Source organism: Salvelinus fontinalis, chromosome 20 (genome assembly GCF_029448725.1).
Source record: "Salvelinus fontinalis isolate EN_2023a chromosome 20, ASM2944872v1, whole genome shotgun sequence".
Classification (NCBI taxonomy): Eukaryota; Metazoa; Chordata; class Actinopteri; order Salmoniformes; family Salmonidae; genus Salvelinus; species Salvelinus fontinalis.
In genome coordinates, this window is record NC_074684.1 from 13,348,376 (window position 1) to 13,367,928 (window position 19,553).

At 40.1% G+C, this 19,553-nt stretch overlaps 1 protein-coding gene across 1 annotated transcript in view; it reads right to left on the bottom strand.

The window, feature by feature from the left end:
- Window positions 1–244: 244 nt before the first annotated feature.
- LOC129817338 (ankyrin repeat and SOCS box protein 2-like) overlaps window positions 245–19,553 on the bottom strand; it is a 42,084-nt gene continuing 22,775 nt past the window's right edge. Inside the window, exons 4-10 of the mRNA XM_055872470.1 lie at window positions 19,392–19,547; window positions 18,644–18,889; window positions 18,315–18,486; window positions 11,935–11,982; window positions 4,557–5,130; window positions 4,171–4,324; window positions 245–2,961 (exon numbers count right to left, since the gene is read on the bottom strand). Of these exons, the coding sequence (XP_055728445.1) occupies window positions 2,804–2,961; window positions 4,171–4,324; window positions 4,557–5,130; window positions 11,935–11,982; window positions 18,315–18,486; window positions 18,644–18,889; window positions 19,392–19,547 (1,508 nt within the window). The 3' untranslated portion in view covers window positions 245–2,803. The remainder of the gene's footprint in view (window positions 2,962–4,170; window positions 4,325–4,556; window positions 5,131–11,934; window positions 11,983–18,314; window positions 18,487–18,643; window positions 18,890–19,391; window positions 19,548–19,553) is intronic.

The following is a 19,553-nucleotide window of genomic DNA, read 5'->3' on the forward strand; positions in this document are numbered from 1 at the left end:
GCCATATAGAAAAAGAAATAGCAAACCCACGATGCCCTTCACAAATTGGTCACCACTGCCTTGTGGAGGAATTTAGGAAATGGTTGAAGGGAATGCTGGGAGATTTGGCGTCACCTTTGACCTTTTTAAACGTGTTGGCTGGAGTTTTACTATTCTCTATTGCCAGGGAAGGAGAGTTGTGACCGGTCGAGTGGGACTCTGGCAAATAGTATATATTTGATGACTAATGCTCAACCCATAGAAATTGATATTCAAATTATGTTTATTTTTTTCCAGACACAAGATTGAATTGTTTCCATGATCGGAAATAAAAGTACATGGAGGTCACCTTCTAGAGAAATATACCCAAATATTAGAAAAAGGTGACCCTTACCTCAGATGCCATACAGAATACTGCAAATACACAAATTGGAATCTATTTACACATATCAAATTAAATATAGTGCTTTGTTCTCATTCTCAATCTCTCCTGTGAAATTTACTTTCAGGAAATGCTGTAAACCTTAATGTTCAACTGCTATCTTTGGCATAAGTTAAACTGTACAAATTTAATATTTACAAAAACACAACGTATATATACAGTTGAAGTCGAAATTTTACATACACTTAGGTTGGAGTCAATAATTCTTCTTTTTCAACCACTCCACATATTTCTTGTTAACAAACTATAGTTTTGGCAAGTCTGTTAGGACATCTACTTTGTGCATGTCACAAGTAATTCACTTAATCAAAATTCCAGTGGGTCAGAGGTTTACATACAATAAATTGACTGTGCCTTTAAACAGCTTGGAAAATTACAGAAAATTATGTCATGGCTTTAGAAGCTTCTGATAGGCTAATTGACAGCATTTGAGTCAATTGGAGGTGTACCTGTGGATGTATTTCAAGGCCTTCCTTCAAACTCAGTGCCTCTTTGCTTGACATCATGGGAAAATCAAAATAAATCGGCCAAGATCTCAGAAAATAAATTGTAGACCTCCACAAGTCTGGTTCATCCTTGGGAGCAATTTCGAAATGCCTGAAGGTACCACGTTCATCTGTACAAACAATAGTACGCAAGTATAAACACCATGGGACCACGCAGCCGTCATACCGCTCAGGAAGGAGAAGCGTTCTGTCTCCTAGAGATAGAGACTTTGGTGCGAAAAGTGCAAATCAATCCCAGAACAACAGCAAAGGACCTTGTGAAGATGCAGGAGGAAACGGGTACAAAAGTATCTATATCGACATAACCTGAAAGGCCGCTCAGCAAGGAAGAAGCCAATGCTCCAAAACCACCCCAAAAAAGCCAGACTACGGTTTGCAACTGCACATGGGGACAAAGATCGTACTTTTTGGACAAATGTCCTCTGGTCTGATGAAAGAACTGTTTGGCCATAATGACCATCATTATGTTTGGAGGAAAAAGGGGGAGGCCAAAAAAGCCAAAAACACCATCCCAACCGTGAAGCATGTGGGTGGCAGGATCATGTTGTGGGGGTGCTTTGCTGCAGGAGGGACTGGTGCATTACACAATATAGATGGCATCACGAGGAAGGAAAATTATGTGGATATATTGAAACAACATCTGAAGACATCAGTCAGGAAGTTAAAGCTTTGTCACAAATGGGTCTTCCAAATGGGCAATGACTCCAATCAAACCTCCAAAGTTGTGGCAAAATGGCTTAAGGACAACAAAGTCAAGGTATTGGAGTGGCCATCACAAAGCCCTGACCTCAATCCCATAGAACATTTGTGGGCAGAACTGAAAATGCGTGTGAGAGCAAGGAGGCCTACAAACCTGACCCAGTTACATCAGCTCTGTCAGGAGGAATGGGCCAAAATTCACCCAACCTATTGTGGGAAGCTTGTGGAAGGCTACCCGAAATGTTTGACCCAAGTTAAACTATTTAAAGGCAATGCTACCATATACTAATTGAGTGTATGTAAACTTCTGACCCACTGGGAATGTGATGAAAGAAATAAAAGCTGAAATAAATAATTCTCTCTACTATTATTCTGATATTTCACATTCTTAAAATAAAGTAGTGATCCTAACTGACCTAAGACAGGGAATTTTTATTAGGATAACATTTCAGGAATTGTGAAAAACTGAGTTTAAATGTATTTGACTAAGGTGTATGTATACTTCCGACTTCAACTGTACATATAAGGTAGCCTAAAAGAGTAAAATGTTTCCCCAAAAATACTGCGCAATCAAATAGGCAGCTTTCCAAACCTTGACAAAAATCCATTTGTGTACTTCTTTCATATTTATCTTCCATTGAGAAATTGAATAGACTATTCTCAATAACAATATTATGAAGTCTCAACTAAGGTTGAACTTATAAATTCATAAAAGCTTGCCTTACAGGGTCCTATAACGCCCCAAAATTACTGTACACTTAAACATGTAGATTTTCTAAACTTGACAAAATTCCCATTTCAATATTTGTTTAAAAATTTTGCTTAAATTGGTCTCACTGAAACAAACAAGTAATGAATATGTTAAAACTATAATTAGCATTTTACCATGTACTTGCGAATACCTAGTAATTTAAATAAAAGTAATTACTAGAAAGTACCTAGTAATGTCTACAACAGTCAAATAAAATGCTACCGACTTTGGTAAGTCTACCTGTCGGGTGAGCTTATTAAATTACTATATAAGTCTGATCTTAAAGTTTAATTGTGAAATGTAACTGTACTCTACATTACTACTCAAATATCAGTAAAAATATTCACACCATAAACACTGATTATGTCAATTGATTTTGTGAGGCATTCCCTCTGTCATCTCTTGCTTTGACTATGATGTCACTCTCTAGAATGCACAAAACTCTTCTTGGTTGCGCTCTTCGTGGTTAAGGTACTTGATTACTCGTGGTGGGAGGGGCAGTTTGTTGATGCACCTCAGTCTGTGGATTCCAACCTGCTGCCGGATCTTCAGCCTACACAGCTGCATCAGTGGACGCGGTGGCGCTGGAAGACAATGGCAACAGATACGGTAATATGTGACGCTGTACATTATATAAACACTGTACATATAACATGTTCACAAGTCACTCAAAATAAGTGCCTGTTTGGGCTGTGTGTGCACGCGTGCATGACATCCCCCCCTCATCACAGAAGTAACCCCAGCAGCTGCTAGACATTAGCTCTGCGATCCAGGTCACGGCACCACTGTAACATGCTCTTATTGAACCCTGGTTATCAACCACGCATACAGTACCGCTACACCAAAATTCTACCTTCTGTTGTGTAATAAACTCTTAGAAAAAAAGGGTTATTCGGCTGTAGGGGAACCCTTAAGGGTTCTTTGGCTGTAGGAGAACCCTTAGAATAACCCTTTTTGGTTCCATGTAGAAACCTTTTTGGTTCCAGATACATTTGAAGTCAGAAGTTCACATACACCTTAGCCAAACATATTTAAACTCAGTTTTTCACCATTCCTGACATTTAATCTTCGTAAAAATTCCCTGTCTTAGGTCAGTTAGGATCACCACTTATTTTAAGAATGTGATATGTCAGAATAACAGTAGAAAGTGATTTATTTCAGCTTTTATTTCTTTCATCACATTCCCAGTGGGTCGGAAGTTTACATTCACTTAATTAGTATTTGGTAGCATTGCCTTTAAATTGTACACCTCTAATTGATTCAAATGATGTCAATTAGCCTATCGGTAGCTTCTAAAGCCATGATATAATTTTCTGTAATTTTCCAAGCTGTTTAAAGGCACAGTCAACTTAGTGTATGTAAACTTCTGACCCACTGGAATTGTGATACAGTGAAATAATCTGTCTGTAAACAATTGTTGGAAAAATTACTTGTGTCATGCACAAAGTAGATGTCCTAACCGACTTGCCAAAACTATAGTTTGTTAACAAGAAATTTGTGGAGTGATTGAAAAAGGAGTTTTAAGGACGCCAACCTAAGTGTATGTAATCTTCTGACTTCAATTGTATAACCCTTTTAAGTTCCATGTAAAACCCGCTGTAGAAAGGGTTCTACATGGAAACCAAAAGGATTCTACCTGGAACCAAAAATGGTTATTCTAAGGGTTCTCCTGCAGCCGAAGAATCCTTAAAGGTTCTAGATAGCACTTTTCTAAGAGTGTGTGTGTGTGTGTGTGTGTGTACAGTATGGGTACGTGTGTGTGTGTGCTTGTTTGCAAGTCTGGGGACACTCACTTGCTTTCTCCTTGATGGCTTCCCAGTCCTCAAAGCTATCTAGGTGTTCAGTAAGTCTGGAGCAGAGTTTCACATGGCCAACATAATCCAGGAGTATGTCTATGATGGGTCCTGCCCAGCGGTTTATTGCCTGAGTTGAGATTATCTCACAGAACTATTGATGGAAACACAAAAAGCGATGGTAGGCTATGGTATATTGTATTTTTAAGTCCCCACAAGAAAGTGTTCCAAATACCTGTGCCAACATGACAGCATGACAGTTACATAGGAGATTACAGTGTAGGTAAACATTGTTACAAAGTACTTACAGCTGTTATACCTGGCTGTGGTATAATTAGTACTGCTATGTAGTATAATAACTTTAACTCCCATGTACATTTTGTTACCTGAACAGCTTTCCCAGTATTCCTGGGTGTATCGTTATTGTAGCGCAAGTCATCCCTCTCAGATGTCTCTTGAATGGGTGGATGTGGACCACTGCCATAAGTGCAACTAAAACAGGAGTGGGCATCACAGCCATTGTCCATCAAATACTTCAGCATGGACAGGTACTTCATACTGAACATGACAGTGGCCGGGAATGAGGTGGGGTGAGTGGGGACGTAGGCGTTAACGTTGGCCCCGTGCTCCACCAGCAAAGTGACCAATTCGATACTACCCTGCCTCACGGCCACCAGTAGCGTGTTGAAGGTGTCTAGGTTGGGGTTAGCACCGGCTTCTAGAAGCATGGTGGTCGCTTCCACATTGCCGTTGGTGACGGCAAAGTATAGAATTGTGCTGCGATGATCCTCGTACATCTTGGAGCGGTCCTCTGACAGCATGGCATTGACATCATAGCCGGCCTCGATTAGGACCTCCAGGACTTCATCCCTGTTGCACTCGGCGGCAAGATGGAGGGGACTGATGCCACTGCGATTCACTCTGGACTTGCTGGTGGCTTTGATCAGCAACGACACAATACTGAAATAGAAAACCACACAGGGGAAATTAGAGGCTGCCCAGAGTTGAGGATCAAGGGGTAGGGTTGCAAAATTCCCCCAAAATGTCCACGTTTTTCAGAAATCCCAGTTGGAGTACTCCCAGATGGAGAATTCCATCCCTGGTTTTTTCATCCTCCTGATTGTGGGAATCCTCCAACCGGAATGGTGTGCTCTACAAACTGAATGATTACTGTAGCATTATCATTAGTTGAGAATCCCTTTCTAACTTCTGTTACTTCCAGTTGATGTGCGGACTCCTGGAGGGCTGGCAAGTGAGAGGGAAGTCGATAGAGTTGGAAACATAAACTAGGGGGTAGGGTGGTGTAAAGGATAGAGGCAAGGCGGAGAGCACAATCATTATTTAAAAAAAGATATAACATGTGGTTGCAAGCAGCAATGAACAGGGTTCACTGGATCACAGAAAGGTCAAAAGATCAGTTGAATAACAAAGGAAGCACTCTATCATGTAGAAACTATCTTCCTTTATGTGGAATCAGTGAAAGCATTACCATGTTTATCTCGCAATACCACAAGGATGACGCAAGTTAAGTTTAGTCTAGTGCTGTAGGTTGGTTATATTTCTCAAATTCATTAGAGGCGACTTCACTGAATCTATAGGTACAATACTCTCATATTAGAATGTAGCAACATTTTTTTTTCTCAAAACCATTAAAGACTGATGTAATGAGTCTAAATACAAAATCTGGAGTGAATCTGAAGTATGGTTAATGAGGAAAAGATGATTGCAGATGATTTTCAGCATTAGTGTTACATATGCAAATTAGTTGTTAATAGTTTCTTTGTTTTTTGAGACATCAAAAAGTCTTAGGGATGTCCTCGATAGCGATGACACGTTTCAAGCCACTGTGGAGCCATTTTACAGGGGTTTAAATGGACACCTAAAATCAGATTTTTGATTTGTCAATAACTCAGTCATCTTTTTACCAATCGCTTAGATTTTCTCAAACTAAGTTAAGAAATGTACCATGGGCATACATTCCAAATTGTTGCATTTGGTCCTAGTGTTCATGACAATAAGAATTTTAAAGTGTTTTTAGCGTATCGTAGCATATCAATTTTATTTTCTGAAACTCTTTACGGACTATTGTGATGAGTCCAAAGACCACATTTGGAGTGAATCTGACTTTTAGTCCACAAGAAGATTTTTTATGATTATTTAAGCACTAGCGTTATATAGGCAACAATTAACGATGCACTATGCACAAATCACACCAACATTTCCTTTTTGCTCAAATTTGAATAAGTTGCGTAATTTCAGTTCATGTGACAAAAAAGCAAGTATAGTATAGATAATCATTGTATCATCTTTCCGTAACCAAAAATATTGTATTTTCAGCTGTGAAGCTGGTGTACAAGAAATGTACTTAATAAGGGGAAGCATAGCAATAGCACACACAGAACAGATCTACTGCTTCATAGACTTGCTTTCAATGAGAATGACAGAATTATAACTCACATTTCCATGTGGATTTGGTCAGGTCTCCCAAAAAGTTACACATTGCTGCTTTAAAGGGATAGTTCAAGTTTACAAAATTACATATTGGTTTCCTTATCTTGTAAGCAGTCTATGGACAAGGTATGAAAGGTATTCGCATTTGTGGCAAAAACCCAAATTGAAATCATGGGACCGATATTAAAACATTTTCGTGCATCATGTACAAGTCATCTGAACGTATCGAACAATGTATTACAATGCTTAACATAGTCACTTATAGATGATTTGGGTGAGCTACCTTAAAATGGTAAAAAAAGAAACAGAAAAAGCTTCTTAGCAAATAGCAAACTCTCAAGCAAGAATTTTGCTAGTACTGTCTGGGAGTGGTCTGTGTGGGGATGGGAAATCTGAAAAGTAGCAGTAATTGGCATAGAGATTTGGAACTATTTTATTAACTAATTTATCACCAGGCATGCCAAAACTCCATCATCCCAAAACAGGCTGAAAACAGGCTGAAATTGTTAAGTATTCCTTTTAAAATAATGTCGTAATGGTGGAAGACTGGATATAAGCAATTTGCTCACCTTGTTCAAGCCCATATTACATACAGTGCCTTCGGAAAGTATCCAGACCATTTGACTTTTTACACGTTGTTACGTTACAGCCTTTTTCTAAAATGGATTAAATAAATCCTCAGTAATCTACACACAATACCGCATAAATTACAAAGCAAAAACTGGTTTTAGAAACTTTTGCACATTTATTAAAAATAAAGAACAGAAATACCTTATTTATATAAGTATTCAGCCCCTTTCATATGAGACTCGAAATTTAGCTCAGGTGCTTCCTGTTTCCATTGATCATCCTTGAGATGTTTATTTCTGTGGTAAACTCAATTGATTGGACATGATTTGGAAAGGCACACATCTATCTATACAAAGTCCCACAGTTGACAGTGAATGTCAGAGCAAAAACCAAGACATGAGGTCGAAGGAATTGTCTGTAGAGCTCCGAGACTGGATTATGTCGAGGCACAGATCTGGGCAAGGGTACCAAAAAATGTCCTCGAAGACAGTGGCCTCCATCATTCTTAAATGGAAGACGTTTGAAACGACCAAGTCTCTTAATAGAGTTGGCCGCCTGGCCAAACTGAGCAATCGGGGGAGAAGGGCCTTGGTTAGGGAGGTGAACAGGAACCCGATGGTCAGTCTGACAGAGATCTAGAGTTCCTCTGTGGAGATGGGAGAACCTTCCAGAAGGACAACCATCTCTGCAGCACTCCACCATTCAGGCCTTTATGGTAGAGTGGCCAGACGGAAGCCTTTCCTCAGTAAAAAGCACGACAGACAGCTTGGAGTTTGCCAAAAGGCACCTAAAGACTCTCAGACCATGACAAACAAGATTCTCTGGTCTGATGAAACCAAGACTGAACTCTTTGGCCTCAAGGCCAAGAGTCACTTCTGGAGGAAACATTGCACCATGCCTATGGTGAAGCATGGTGGTGGGAGCATCATGCTGTGGGGATGTTGTTCAGCGGCAAGGACTGGGAGACTAGTCAGGATCGATGCAAAGATTAACGGAGCAACGTACAGACAGATCCTTGATGAAAACCTGCTCCAGAGCTCTCAGGACCTCAGACTGGGGCAAAGATTCCCCTTCCAACAGGACAACGACCCTAATTACACAGCCAAGACAACGCAAGAGTGGCTTCGGGACAAGTCTCTGAATGTCCTTGAGTTGCCCAGTTAGAGACAGGACTTGGAACACGATCGAACGTCTCTGGAGAGACCTGAAAATAGCTTGAGAGGATCTGCAGAGAAGAAATGGGAGAAACTTCCCAAATACAGGGGTGCCAAGCTGGAGCGTCATACCAAAGAAGACTTGAGACTGTAATCGCTGCCGAAGGTGCTTCAACGAAGTATTGAGTAAAGGGTCTGAATACTTTTGTAAATGTGATAGCAGTTTTTATTGTTAATAAATGCGCAAAAATGTCTAAAATCCTGTTTTTGCTTTGTCATTATGGGGTATTGTGTGTAGATTGATGAGGGAGAAAAAACGATTTAATCAATTTTAGAATAAGGCTGTAACCTAAGAAAATGTGGAAAATGTCAAGGGGTCTGAATACTTTCCAAAGGCACTGTAGATGGTCATGACATGAGCGGCTCCCATGAAGGGAGTCAATAAATCATCAGTATCACCACAAGGGCAACAGCAACATTACCAGCTATTAAGACTATTTATATTATATATCTTAAAGTATTTGATCATTAGCTCTTGCTGAAGCAAGCAAACTGTTTTTTAGTGTTTTAGTATTATATAAAACTAGAAAAGTACATTTCCTGAAGAAAATGTGGTGTGCTTGCTAACTTGTTTTACAGTATTTATGGTTTTGAAAAGTTTAGAAAATGTTAATGTTATTTTAATGTTTATAGCCTAAACGGTTAAAGAGCAGTGCTAATAATGCTAATTACCACTGTTTATAGTTTATAAAGGTGTTATATAATTTGAAGTTAGGATAGCCTGAACATCTGAAAGTTGGTTTGGTGTCACTAGCTTGAATGGTTCAAGAGTTACCGTCGGTTAGTTATTTTATGCTAATTTATGCAAATATATACAGTACCTGTCAAAAGTTTGGACACACGTTCTCAATCAAGGGATTTTCTTTATTTTTACTATTTTCTACATTGTAGAATAATAGTGAAGACATGAAAACGATGAAATAACACATATGGAATCATGTAGTAACCAAAAAAGTGTTAAACAAATATGTTTTATATTTGAGATTCTACAAAGTAGCCACTTTTTGCCTTGATGACAGCTTTGCACACTCTTGGCATACTCTCAACCAGCTTCACCTGGAATGCTTTTCCAACAGTGTGCTTTTACAAACATTTAAAATGGTTATAGTTCCAGCATGCTATCAGATACCCATAGTCTTTGCGCCAACTCTAGTTTGCAATTACGCTAGTGCTAGTTAGCAACTTCCTTCAAACTGCAATCAGAGACATTAAAATGGTGTCCACGAGTTCTTCTGACTCTGGGGAAGTAGATAAAGGGCCTCATCGCCAAATTCCCGAAGTATCCTTTTAACGTTGAGTTGGAGTTGATAAATGGTGAAAGAGTTTAGGGGCCTTTGAAATTGAAATGCATTGGGAGCTTATTTAAATATTGTTGTACTTCAAAAAGTATAAATGCTGTCAAAAATATTTTTTCAAGCAATCTAAGTTGGGGAAGTCTGGACATTTGGAAGTTGGTTTTGTCTTAATAGCTTAAATTGTTGAAACTCTAGAGCGGGCGGAAGAAATACAATAAGAAGAAGAGAGAAATCTAGAGTTGTGCTTTGCCTTCAGCAAGCACACCTAATTACACTGAACAAAAATATAAACGCAACATGTAAAGTGTTGGTCATATGTTTCATGAACTGAAATAAAAGATCCTAGAAATGTTCCATACGCACACAAGCTTATTTCTATTAAATGTTGTGCATAAATTTGTTTACATCCCTGTTAGTGAGCATTTCTCCTTTGCCAAGATAATCCATCCAACTGACAGGTGTGGCATATCAAGAAGCTGATTAAACATCATGATCATTATACAGGTGCACCTTGTGCTGGGGACAATAAAAGGCCACTCTAAAATGTGCAGTTTTGTCACACAACACAATGCCACAGATGTCTCAAGTTTTGAGGAAGCGTACAACTAGCATGCTGACTGCGGGACTGTCCACCAGAGCTGTTGCCAGATAATTTTATGTTAATTTCTCTACCACAAACAGCCTCCAATCTCATTTTAGGGAATTTCGCAGTACGTCCAACCGGCCTTATGGTATGGGCAGGCATAAGCTATGGATAACGAACATGATTGCATTTTATTAATGACCATTTGAATACACAGAAATACCGTGATGAGATTGTGAGGCCCATTTTTTTTAAGGTGTCTGTGACCAACATATGCATATCTGTATTTCCAGTCATGTGAAATCTATAGATTAGGACCTAATTAATTTGTTTCAATTGCCTGATTTCCTCATATGAACTGTAACTCAGTAAAATCTTTGAAATTGTTGTATGTTGAGTTTATATTTTTGTTCATTTATATATTTACTTCTGCCCAATGCATTCGACAAACATTTAGCATTTATGCATTTTTGCACTTGAAGTCTATTCAAAAGAATGGACACCAGCAGTGAAATCACAGCATTGGACCGAGGTTACCTGAACGTATCCTCCTGAACTTGAATTGCGTCATCAGTAACCAATCAGAATGGTTATCTGTGGCAAGCTCACATAATGTAGAATGATTCATTATATTTCTATAGACAAGATGGCATCTTGCATAGCAACAAACTGAAGTTGTTTGCACTTTTAAAACTATCTTTTTGCTAAATATATGGAATGTAACGTCTTTCCATCTTGTTGGTTTGGAAGTTATAATCCATGTGTCAGCGGAAAAATTTGTCCACTTTAGTGAGGCAAAGGTTTGATGGTAAATTGTTCCCTACAAGCCCCTGATCAAATTTATATCTGATACCCTCTCCAAGAAATGTGCTTTCTATGTTTTCCACACCTTTATATATCTTGTTGTAGTGAGTCTATGCAATAGAATGTTCACAGGCTGATAAATGAATGTTAAAGGAATAATTAATAAAGGAATAATTATCATTGGACACATTCTACCTACAGTATTATTGAAAGAGTTGTGTCAATGTTAGACCAATCCAATTAAAACCAATGGAGCCGTTTGGTGGCCATATTGGAAAATGTGTACAATAGCAAGCCATCAATGTTTAGGCTTTTCCTAGCTTCATGTAAAGTTTCATTACTCATTATGATCTAATTACACCAATTATTTTAAACATTTTTGGGACCAGATGGTGAATCGATTTATCAGCTTTGGAGCTGTTTTCCAACATCCAACTCACTTTGTGTGAGCAGGTCTCCTCTGATACTGTAATGCTATAATGCTAAAAGCTTAGATAATTCTGTTGTCATACCACACACATTGAACACATGGGGATGAACATCATGGATATCATGCCACTCAATGGATTGAGTGTGAATGATTACATTTGACGACATTAATGACAAAAAAACACATTAAAAAGCTAACCCAAAGTAAACCTCCATAAACAAAGCAATGGTTACAGAAAACATGTAAATATTAATATACAACAATATTACAGAGGACCAAAAAACATTCCAGAGATAACGTTTAAATAACGCATAAATAAATATTCTACTGAGCAAAGCTTGGGTTAAAGTCACATGTTAAAGGAGAGCTTATCTACCACATCTTCGTTGGCAACTCCAGTCAGACATAGGCACTTACTTAACTGACTTGTCATAATTGTAGAAGTCATAGGTCAGCAGGGTTTCTCTGGAAACAATAAAACAATGTATGATATTAATATATATAATAATAATAATAATAATAATAATAATAATAATAATAATAATATGTGGGCCAGGGGTAAGCAACATAATTATAATAATTTGGCTATCCCTGGTGTAGGCTATTTGTAAAATGGAAATTGAGAATAAACATATAGTGTCTTCAGAAAGTATTTATACCCCTTGACTTATTCCTTTATCGTTACACCCTGAATTCAAAATGGATTAAAAAATAAATCAATCTCTCACCCAGCTACACACAATACCCCATAATGACAAAGTGAAAACATGTTTTTAGAAATGTTGCAAATTTATTGAAAATAAAGTACAGAAATATCTAATTTACTTCAGTATTCACACACGTTGCTATGACACTCCAAATTGAGCTCAGGTTCATCCAATTTCCTTTGATCATGCTTGAGATTTCACTACAACTTGATAGGAGTCCACCTGTGGTCAATTCAATTGTTTGTATATGATTTAGAAAGAAACACACCTGTCTATATAAGGTCCCACAGTTGACAGTCCAAGGTACTGTCCGTAGATCTCCGAGATATAATTGTGATGAAGCATATATCTTGGGAAGGGTATAAAACAATTTCTAGTGTTGAAAGTTTCCAAGAGCACAGTGGTCTCCATCATTGAGAAATTGAAAAAATATGTAACTACCCAGACTCTGCCTAGAGCTGGCCGTCCGACCAAACTGAGCAGCTGGGCTAGAAGGACCTTGGTCAGGGAGGTGACCGAGAACCTAATGACCACTCTGACGGAACTACAGAGTTCCTTGGCTGAGATAGGAGAACCTGTAGAAGGACAAGTCTCTACAGCACATCCCCAATCTTTGCTTTATGGGAGAGTGGCCAGATGGACGCCACTCCTGAGAAAAAGGCACATGACAGCAAGCCTGGAATTTGCACAATGGCACTTGAAAGACAGAGAGCATAGGCAAAAATGTAACTCTTTGGCCTGAATGCCAAGCGCTATGTCTTGTGAAAACCAGGCACAGCTAATCACCTGTCTAACACCATCCCTACAGTGAAGCATGGTGGTGTCAGCATCATGCTATGGGGAAGTTTTCAGTGGCAGACACTGGGAGACCGAAGATAGAGGGAACAATGAATGGAGCCAAACACAAGAAAATCCTTGATGAGAACATGTTTCAGTGCAAATTACCTTCGACTGGGTCAAAGATTTACGTTCCAACAGGACTGACCCCAAGCATACTGCCAAAGCAATGCTGGAATGGCTTCAGAACAAGAATGTGAAAGTCCTTGAGTGTCCCAACCAAAGCCCAGACTTGAATCCCATTGAAAATCTATGGAAAGACTTGAAGACTGCTGTTTGTAATGTCCCGCTGTTTAGATTGCTTATGTTTATAAGAACTGAGGTCGGGGGCATTCATATACTTTAGTTTAACTTTACTCAGAAGTATGCTGACATGACATGGTTCACATGGCATATCACTCCCACTGTCTGGCTACTGTAAAACATGGAACTGGAATCCCACAGTACGAATACACAGACTGGATTATGGCATAATGTTCACTACGTTACATCCCTCCCTTATTTCAAAATAAAAATAAACTTAGGTTATCACTACTGGTCAGTATACATTTCACTTGGGATACAACATTAAGGTTAACTATTCAGCGACATGTGGACAAGTGTTCAGATCGTCCTATTCTTCCGACAGCTCGGGGTCAAAGTCAACAGGTATTGACGGTGGGAGCATTTTGAAGAAGGACGAGTTTCTGGTTTCCAGACATCCACAGCGTGTCACCGTTATCATCGATCCTTTAATTCTCATGACTTTGTAAGGTTTAGGATCGTAGGGAGTCGTGAGTTTTCCTTTGACATGCTGACAGCAGAGTACCGTGTCTCCTCGTGTGAGTGTCGAGGTTTGTGCTCGGTTCTTGTAGTCAGCAGTCTCTTTCATACGTTGCTTTGCATGTCACGTAGCTTGATGTTTGGTGCGAAGTGAGGCATTGTGGGAAGTGTAGTGCAACGTTTTCTTCCAAACATCAGTTCTGCTGGGGTTTATTGATTATTTCCATGAGAGGTTGCGCAGTAGTTTCTCAGAAAACTGTTGTGATTTTGTTTCCAAGGCTTTCCTTCAGAGTTTGTGACTGTGACAGATTTCTTGAGTGTTCTCATTAGGCGTTCTGCTTCGGCATTAGCTCTCAGCCAGTAAGGCGTTATCTTTCTATGTTTAAACCCAAGGTAGTGGCTGAAATCTGTGGACTGTCCATTGAAGGGAGGTCCTTTGTCCGTTTTTACAATCTCAGGTACTCCAAAGGAGGAGAAAACTTTGTCAATGTTTCGATATAGACAGTGGTTCCATATGATTTCCTGCTGTGGCAGCTTGACATGGAATGCAGTGCTGAATTGCTTTTTCCACCATGTCATATATGCCTGGAAACCAAACCTCTCTCAGTAGCTGTTTTGTTTTCACAATGCTTAGATGGCCTGTGTGAGCTAGATTGATTGCTTTGTATTGGAGAAAGGCTGGAAGAACGAGCCGTGTTCCTCTCAGAAGGATGTTTTATTGTGCATTGATTGTTAGTTCATGTCGCATGCGAAAGAGTGCTTTTAATGTTTGGAAATCAACATCTTGTGTGTCATGTAGTGAATCTTGCCAGGTTCCTGTGGACAATAGGCACATCACCTTCTGTAGAGCTGAGTGTTTGTTTCTTATTGCACCTCTTTTAGAATCAGCTTTGGGAACTGTGTTGTCAATGATAAAGTTCACATATTTGTCTGCCATGCAAGAGGTTCTTTGTGGTGTTTCCTCTGCGATGGGATGTCTTGACATATATTCGGCAGGGTTATCTTTACCGGCTTTGTACTTCACAGTGGAGCTGTAGGGTTGTAGTCTCAGTCTCCATGCTCAAGTCATGCTGGGCGTGTGGCTTTTGGGTTGTTGAAGATAACCTCTACTCGTTTAGGGTCTGTGATGACCGTGAAGTGAGCTCCGTAGAGATACAAGTGAAAGTGTTCACATGCCCAGATGATCTCCAGAGCTTCTCACTCGGTTTGTGAGTAGCGCTATTCAATCTCTGAAAGCGCTCCGCTGGCATATGCGATGACCTGGACATTTTTGTCACTTGTAGGGTTATGCTGACTTAGTATGGCACCTAAATCAACTTGGCTGGCGTCAACTAACAGTGTCGACCTCTTGGCTGGGTCAAAGTAGGATGTCGTCGTGTGCTGCATCAGACGTGTTCTTCATTTTTTTCATCGCTTTGGTCCCCATGACCAGGTGTGATCTTTTCTTGTGAGCTCACAAAGAGGCTGTGTGGTTGTTGCGAAGTCTGGGATGAACCGTGAGCAGTATTGTATCATACCAAGTAGACTGCAAACGTTCGGGACATTTTGAGGTTCTGGCAGATTCTTTATGGCTTTGATTTTCTTTGGATCAAATGCCCTTCTCTGAGAAAACATAGCCATAAAAATCAAGTGTTGTTTTGCTGTATTCACATTTTTCTTTGTTTAGCGTGAGATTTTTCTCTCTCAATCTCTGAAACACAGCTTTGAGACTTGTGTTGTGTTCATCTTGAGGTCTACCTTAGACTAGTATGTCATCGCTCACGTTTCTCACATTGGGAATTCCTTGCAGCACTTGCTGTATTGCATTTTGAAACACCTTGGCAGCTGAATTTAGGCCAAAGTTCAGTCTGGTGTATCTCCAGCAGCCAGTATGTGTAGTGACGGTTGTGATATATCTTGAGTCTGGATGTAACTTAAGCTGGTGGTATCCAGCATTAAGATCTAGCTTGGAGAACACCACTGCCCCATTCAGATCATGGATGAGATCATCAACCGTTGGTGTGATTTGTCATTCACGTTGTATTGCAGTGTTCAGAAGGCGCATGTCGACACAGACAAACTTTACCAGGGATTTTGGGTTTTGGTCTGGGATACCCATAGTGTTGGCCCGCTGATTTTTTTCAACGATGTCTTGGCTTTGTAGTGTGTAAAGCTCCTGTTGAACTTTTTCTTTCAGGTGGAAAAAAATCCTCCTATGTGGTTGTACTGCTGTTTGAAATGTGTCATCAATGTGCAGCTTCACTTGAAAGTCTTTGAGTTTTCCAATGCCTTGGAAGAGGTCCTGGTATTCGTTTGTAAACTGGCTTATGAATGAACCATCAGCTGGTTCACTTGGAGTGGACAGAGAGTTTATTTTCAGAAGTCCAAGGTCTGTTGCTGTCTGACAGCGAAGTAGTGAGCCAGAGTCACATTTGACTGCATAGAAAGTGGTATCCACCATCTTAGTCTTGGAGCAGACTGGTACTGTGCATTTTCCTTTCAGTGGAAGTGGTTCGGAGCCATAAGCAAAGATGTTTGTTTTAGCCTGTTTTAATTCACAGCTGGGCTTTAACTTGTCATATGTGACATCAATGTTAACGCTTGCTCCCGAATCAACAATAACATCCATAGTTGTGTTCAAATTGGTAACTTGGATGTGTGGTTGGGATGGTTTCTGTAGTGTACACACAACATACACATAATCATCATCAGAGCTTGGTGAGGTGTCTTGTTTTTGTGTCTTTTTGTTGTCTTGTGACTGCACTTTATGCACTTTGTTTCGGACGCTGTTGGGTTAGTTTGTCAGCAACTGGAGGAGTGGACTCGGTGGTTTGTGATCTACAGCATTTTTTAAAGTGATTCAACTTTCCACATATTTTCCTTTTTTTCCCACTTGCAGGACAATTTGTTTGTCCTCCTTCGTTGTGGGAAGTTTTCTCCACAGTTATTGCGTATTCTGTTTTGACTTTTGTCGCTTTCATTTTTGTAGCCCTGGCTTTTGTTATATTTTTTATTTTGTACAGCGCACACTGAAAGTTATTTTTGTGATTTTGAATGAGCATTCTCCATGCCTGCAGCTTGTTTATCCGACATCTCTTGTGCGCTGCATGTATCAAATAGTTGTTGGAGAGCCATTGAACCATCTTTTAGCCCCATCCGGTGGATGCTAATTGCTTCAATCTTGTGTGGTAAGCATCCAAGGTTTCGTTTTCATTTTGTCTCGCTTGTCTGAAAACGTAGGTTCCATATTCTGTGTTGACTTTTGGACAGAAATTTGCATTGAGATTGGCTACAGCTGTAACATAGTCATCAGTTGCTCCGGTATCTTGCAGTTTGTCAAGTATACAGTACACATCCGACCCTGCAATAGTGTAACAGTAATGCCATTTTCTGTGTGTTATCCGCAATGTCTAATGCAACTAGAAAATTCTTGAATCTGTTGATCCATTTTTTCCACCTCGAGCCGATTGAGTTGGGCTCTAGCTATCGTGGTATTGTACCGTAATGTACGATGTTAGCTGAATATTATGTTAGCTAGGCTGTTGTTGCTATCTGTGTTTACTTACATGGATACGTAGTTTGTCTTGTATATTGCGTTCTTCTCTTGAGCGTTTCACTCGTCGCCAATGGTAACATCCCGCTGTTTAGATTGCTTATGTTTATAAGAACTGAGGTCGGGGGCATTCGTATACTTTAATTAAACTTTGCTCAGAAGTATGCTGACATTACATGGTTCACATGGCATATCACTCCCAGTGTCTGGCTACTGTAAAACATGGAACTGGAATCCCACAGTACGAATACAGACTGGATTATGGCATAATGTTCACTACATTACACTGTTCACCTTCTCTCCCCATGTAATTTAACAGAGTTTGAGAAAATCTGCAACGGGGGAAATCCCCAAATCCAGATGTACAAAATTGATACCCACGTACCCAAGATGACTCAAAGCTGTAATCTCTGCCAATGGTTTTTCTACATAGCATTGACTCAGAGGTGTGAATAGTTATGTAAATTAGATATTTCTGTATTTCATTTTCAATAAATATGACAAATTCTAAAAACATGGTTTCGCTTTGTTGTCATGGGGTTTTGCGTGTAGATGGGTGAGAGGAAAAAAAACAGTTTAATCAATTTTGAATTCAGGCTTTAACACACAAAATGTGGAATAAGACAAAGCGTATGAATATTTTCCGAAGGCACTGTGCCTCTCATATAATGAGACATACAGCATCAAAAATCATCTATAAGTAACTTCATTGAGCTGATTTGGACTTGAAGTGCGAAAAATGCTAATATCGGTAGCATTGCCTTGGATTTGTGCCACAGCATTTGGAAACAGTGGCCAGGCAAACAAAACATGGATTGCTGTCATACCTTGTCCACAGACTGCTCACAGGGTAAAGAAACCAATATGTAATTTTGTAATTTGGGCAAACTATCCCTTTAAGTGTACTGTGCGGGGATGTCTTCCCATATTTCAAGGTTATTTAAGCTAATTGCGCCTACCCATCAGTTCCTCGTTGGGCAGCGATATGTAGTGGCAGAAGTCCTTTCTTGCCCGCTTTGTTGGCATCAGCATTCTGAGAAAGAAGAAGCTTCACAATGTCTTCATGGCCATTCTTAGCCGCCTCATACAGAGCTGTGGCCCCATCGCTGGCCTCGCTGTTGATATCAGCACCTACAACATATATTCAGTGTAACATACAGTAAGAAACGTCAACCAAAGATCCATGGTTAGAGCTCCATAACAGCTCTATGTGGTGTGGACTGTCTCAATTCGGTGTAATGTCATTTGGCCTACAGAATTCACCCGCTTTTCGAAGGGAAAATCGTACCGTGTTTAATGAGAAATCGAAGTGTTTCCACGCATCCACTCTGGGCTGCAGTAAACAGGGGCGTGATACCGTACATGTTGGTTGGGCTGAGCTTAGCCCCGGCCTGGACCAACATCTCACATATCTCCACACTGTTGCGGCTCACAGCCTCCTGGAGAGCCGTCCAGCCCTGGATGCAGTGTTTGTTCACCACAGCACCGTGATTCAGAAGCATGGCCACAATCTCAGCATTCTCCCTTTCACAAGCTGTGGAATACGGTCAAAGATTGACAGACAGGGGAGAAATGGAAGATTTCCCAGCCTTTGTTAGTCATGGTAGGCAGTGTTTCCTAAACAAGGGTTTGAGGTTATTCCCAGGGTACAGCTTGCAGGTACTGGGAGAGCGAATCTGTAATGGCAGATTTTGGGTGTAGTTGTATTGGTCTTCCAATCACCTCTCCTTCTCCGGAAGTGTGCACTTGTTCACTAGTACTCCCCACAAATGCAAAAGCATTCGATCGGTGTAGGCATGGTCTGGAGGGATTTTCCACCACCATGTTTCTTATACCAGTGATTTTCTTTCAAATCTGCAGCCCAGCCAACCCAAAAGCTAGTTTTTCAGCCAAGGTTCTCTCACAATGTTGCTGCCCAACAAGTTATTTTACTGTCAGTCAAGTAGTCTATGACTTACTACGCTTAGAATAAAAGGATAATGACAAAGAGGTTGGAAGATATAGGTCTTAGTAGGTCTCTAAGGCAAATGTGTTACCTTTGTAGAGGGGGGTCTCTCTCTCCTTGGTGGCGAGTCCTGGGTCTGCCCCTTTCTCCAGAAGCGCCTTTACACAGGCCACCATTTCCCTGCCCACCGCCAAGATAAGAGCAGTCTGGCCTTTTAGGTCGCATTTGTTAATCATTCCAGGTTGAGCTTGAA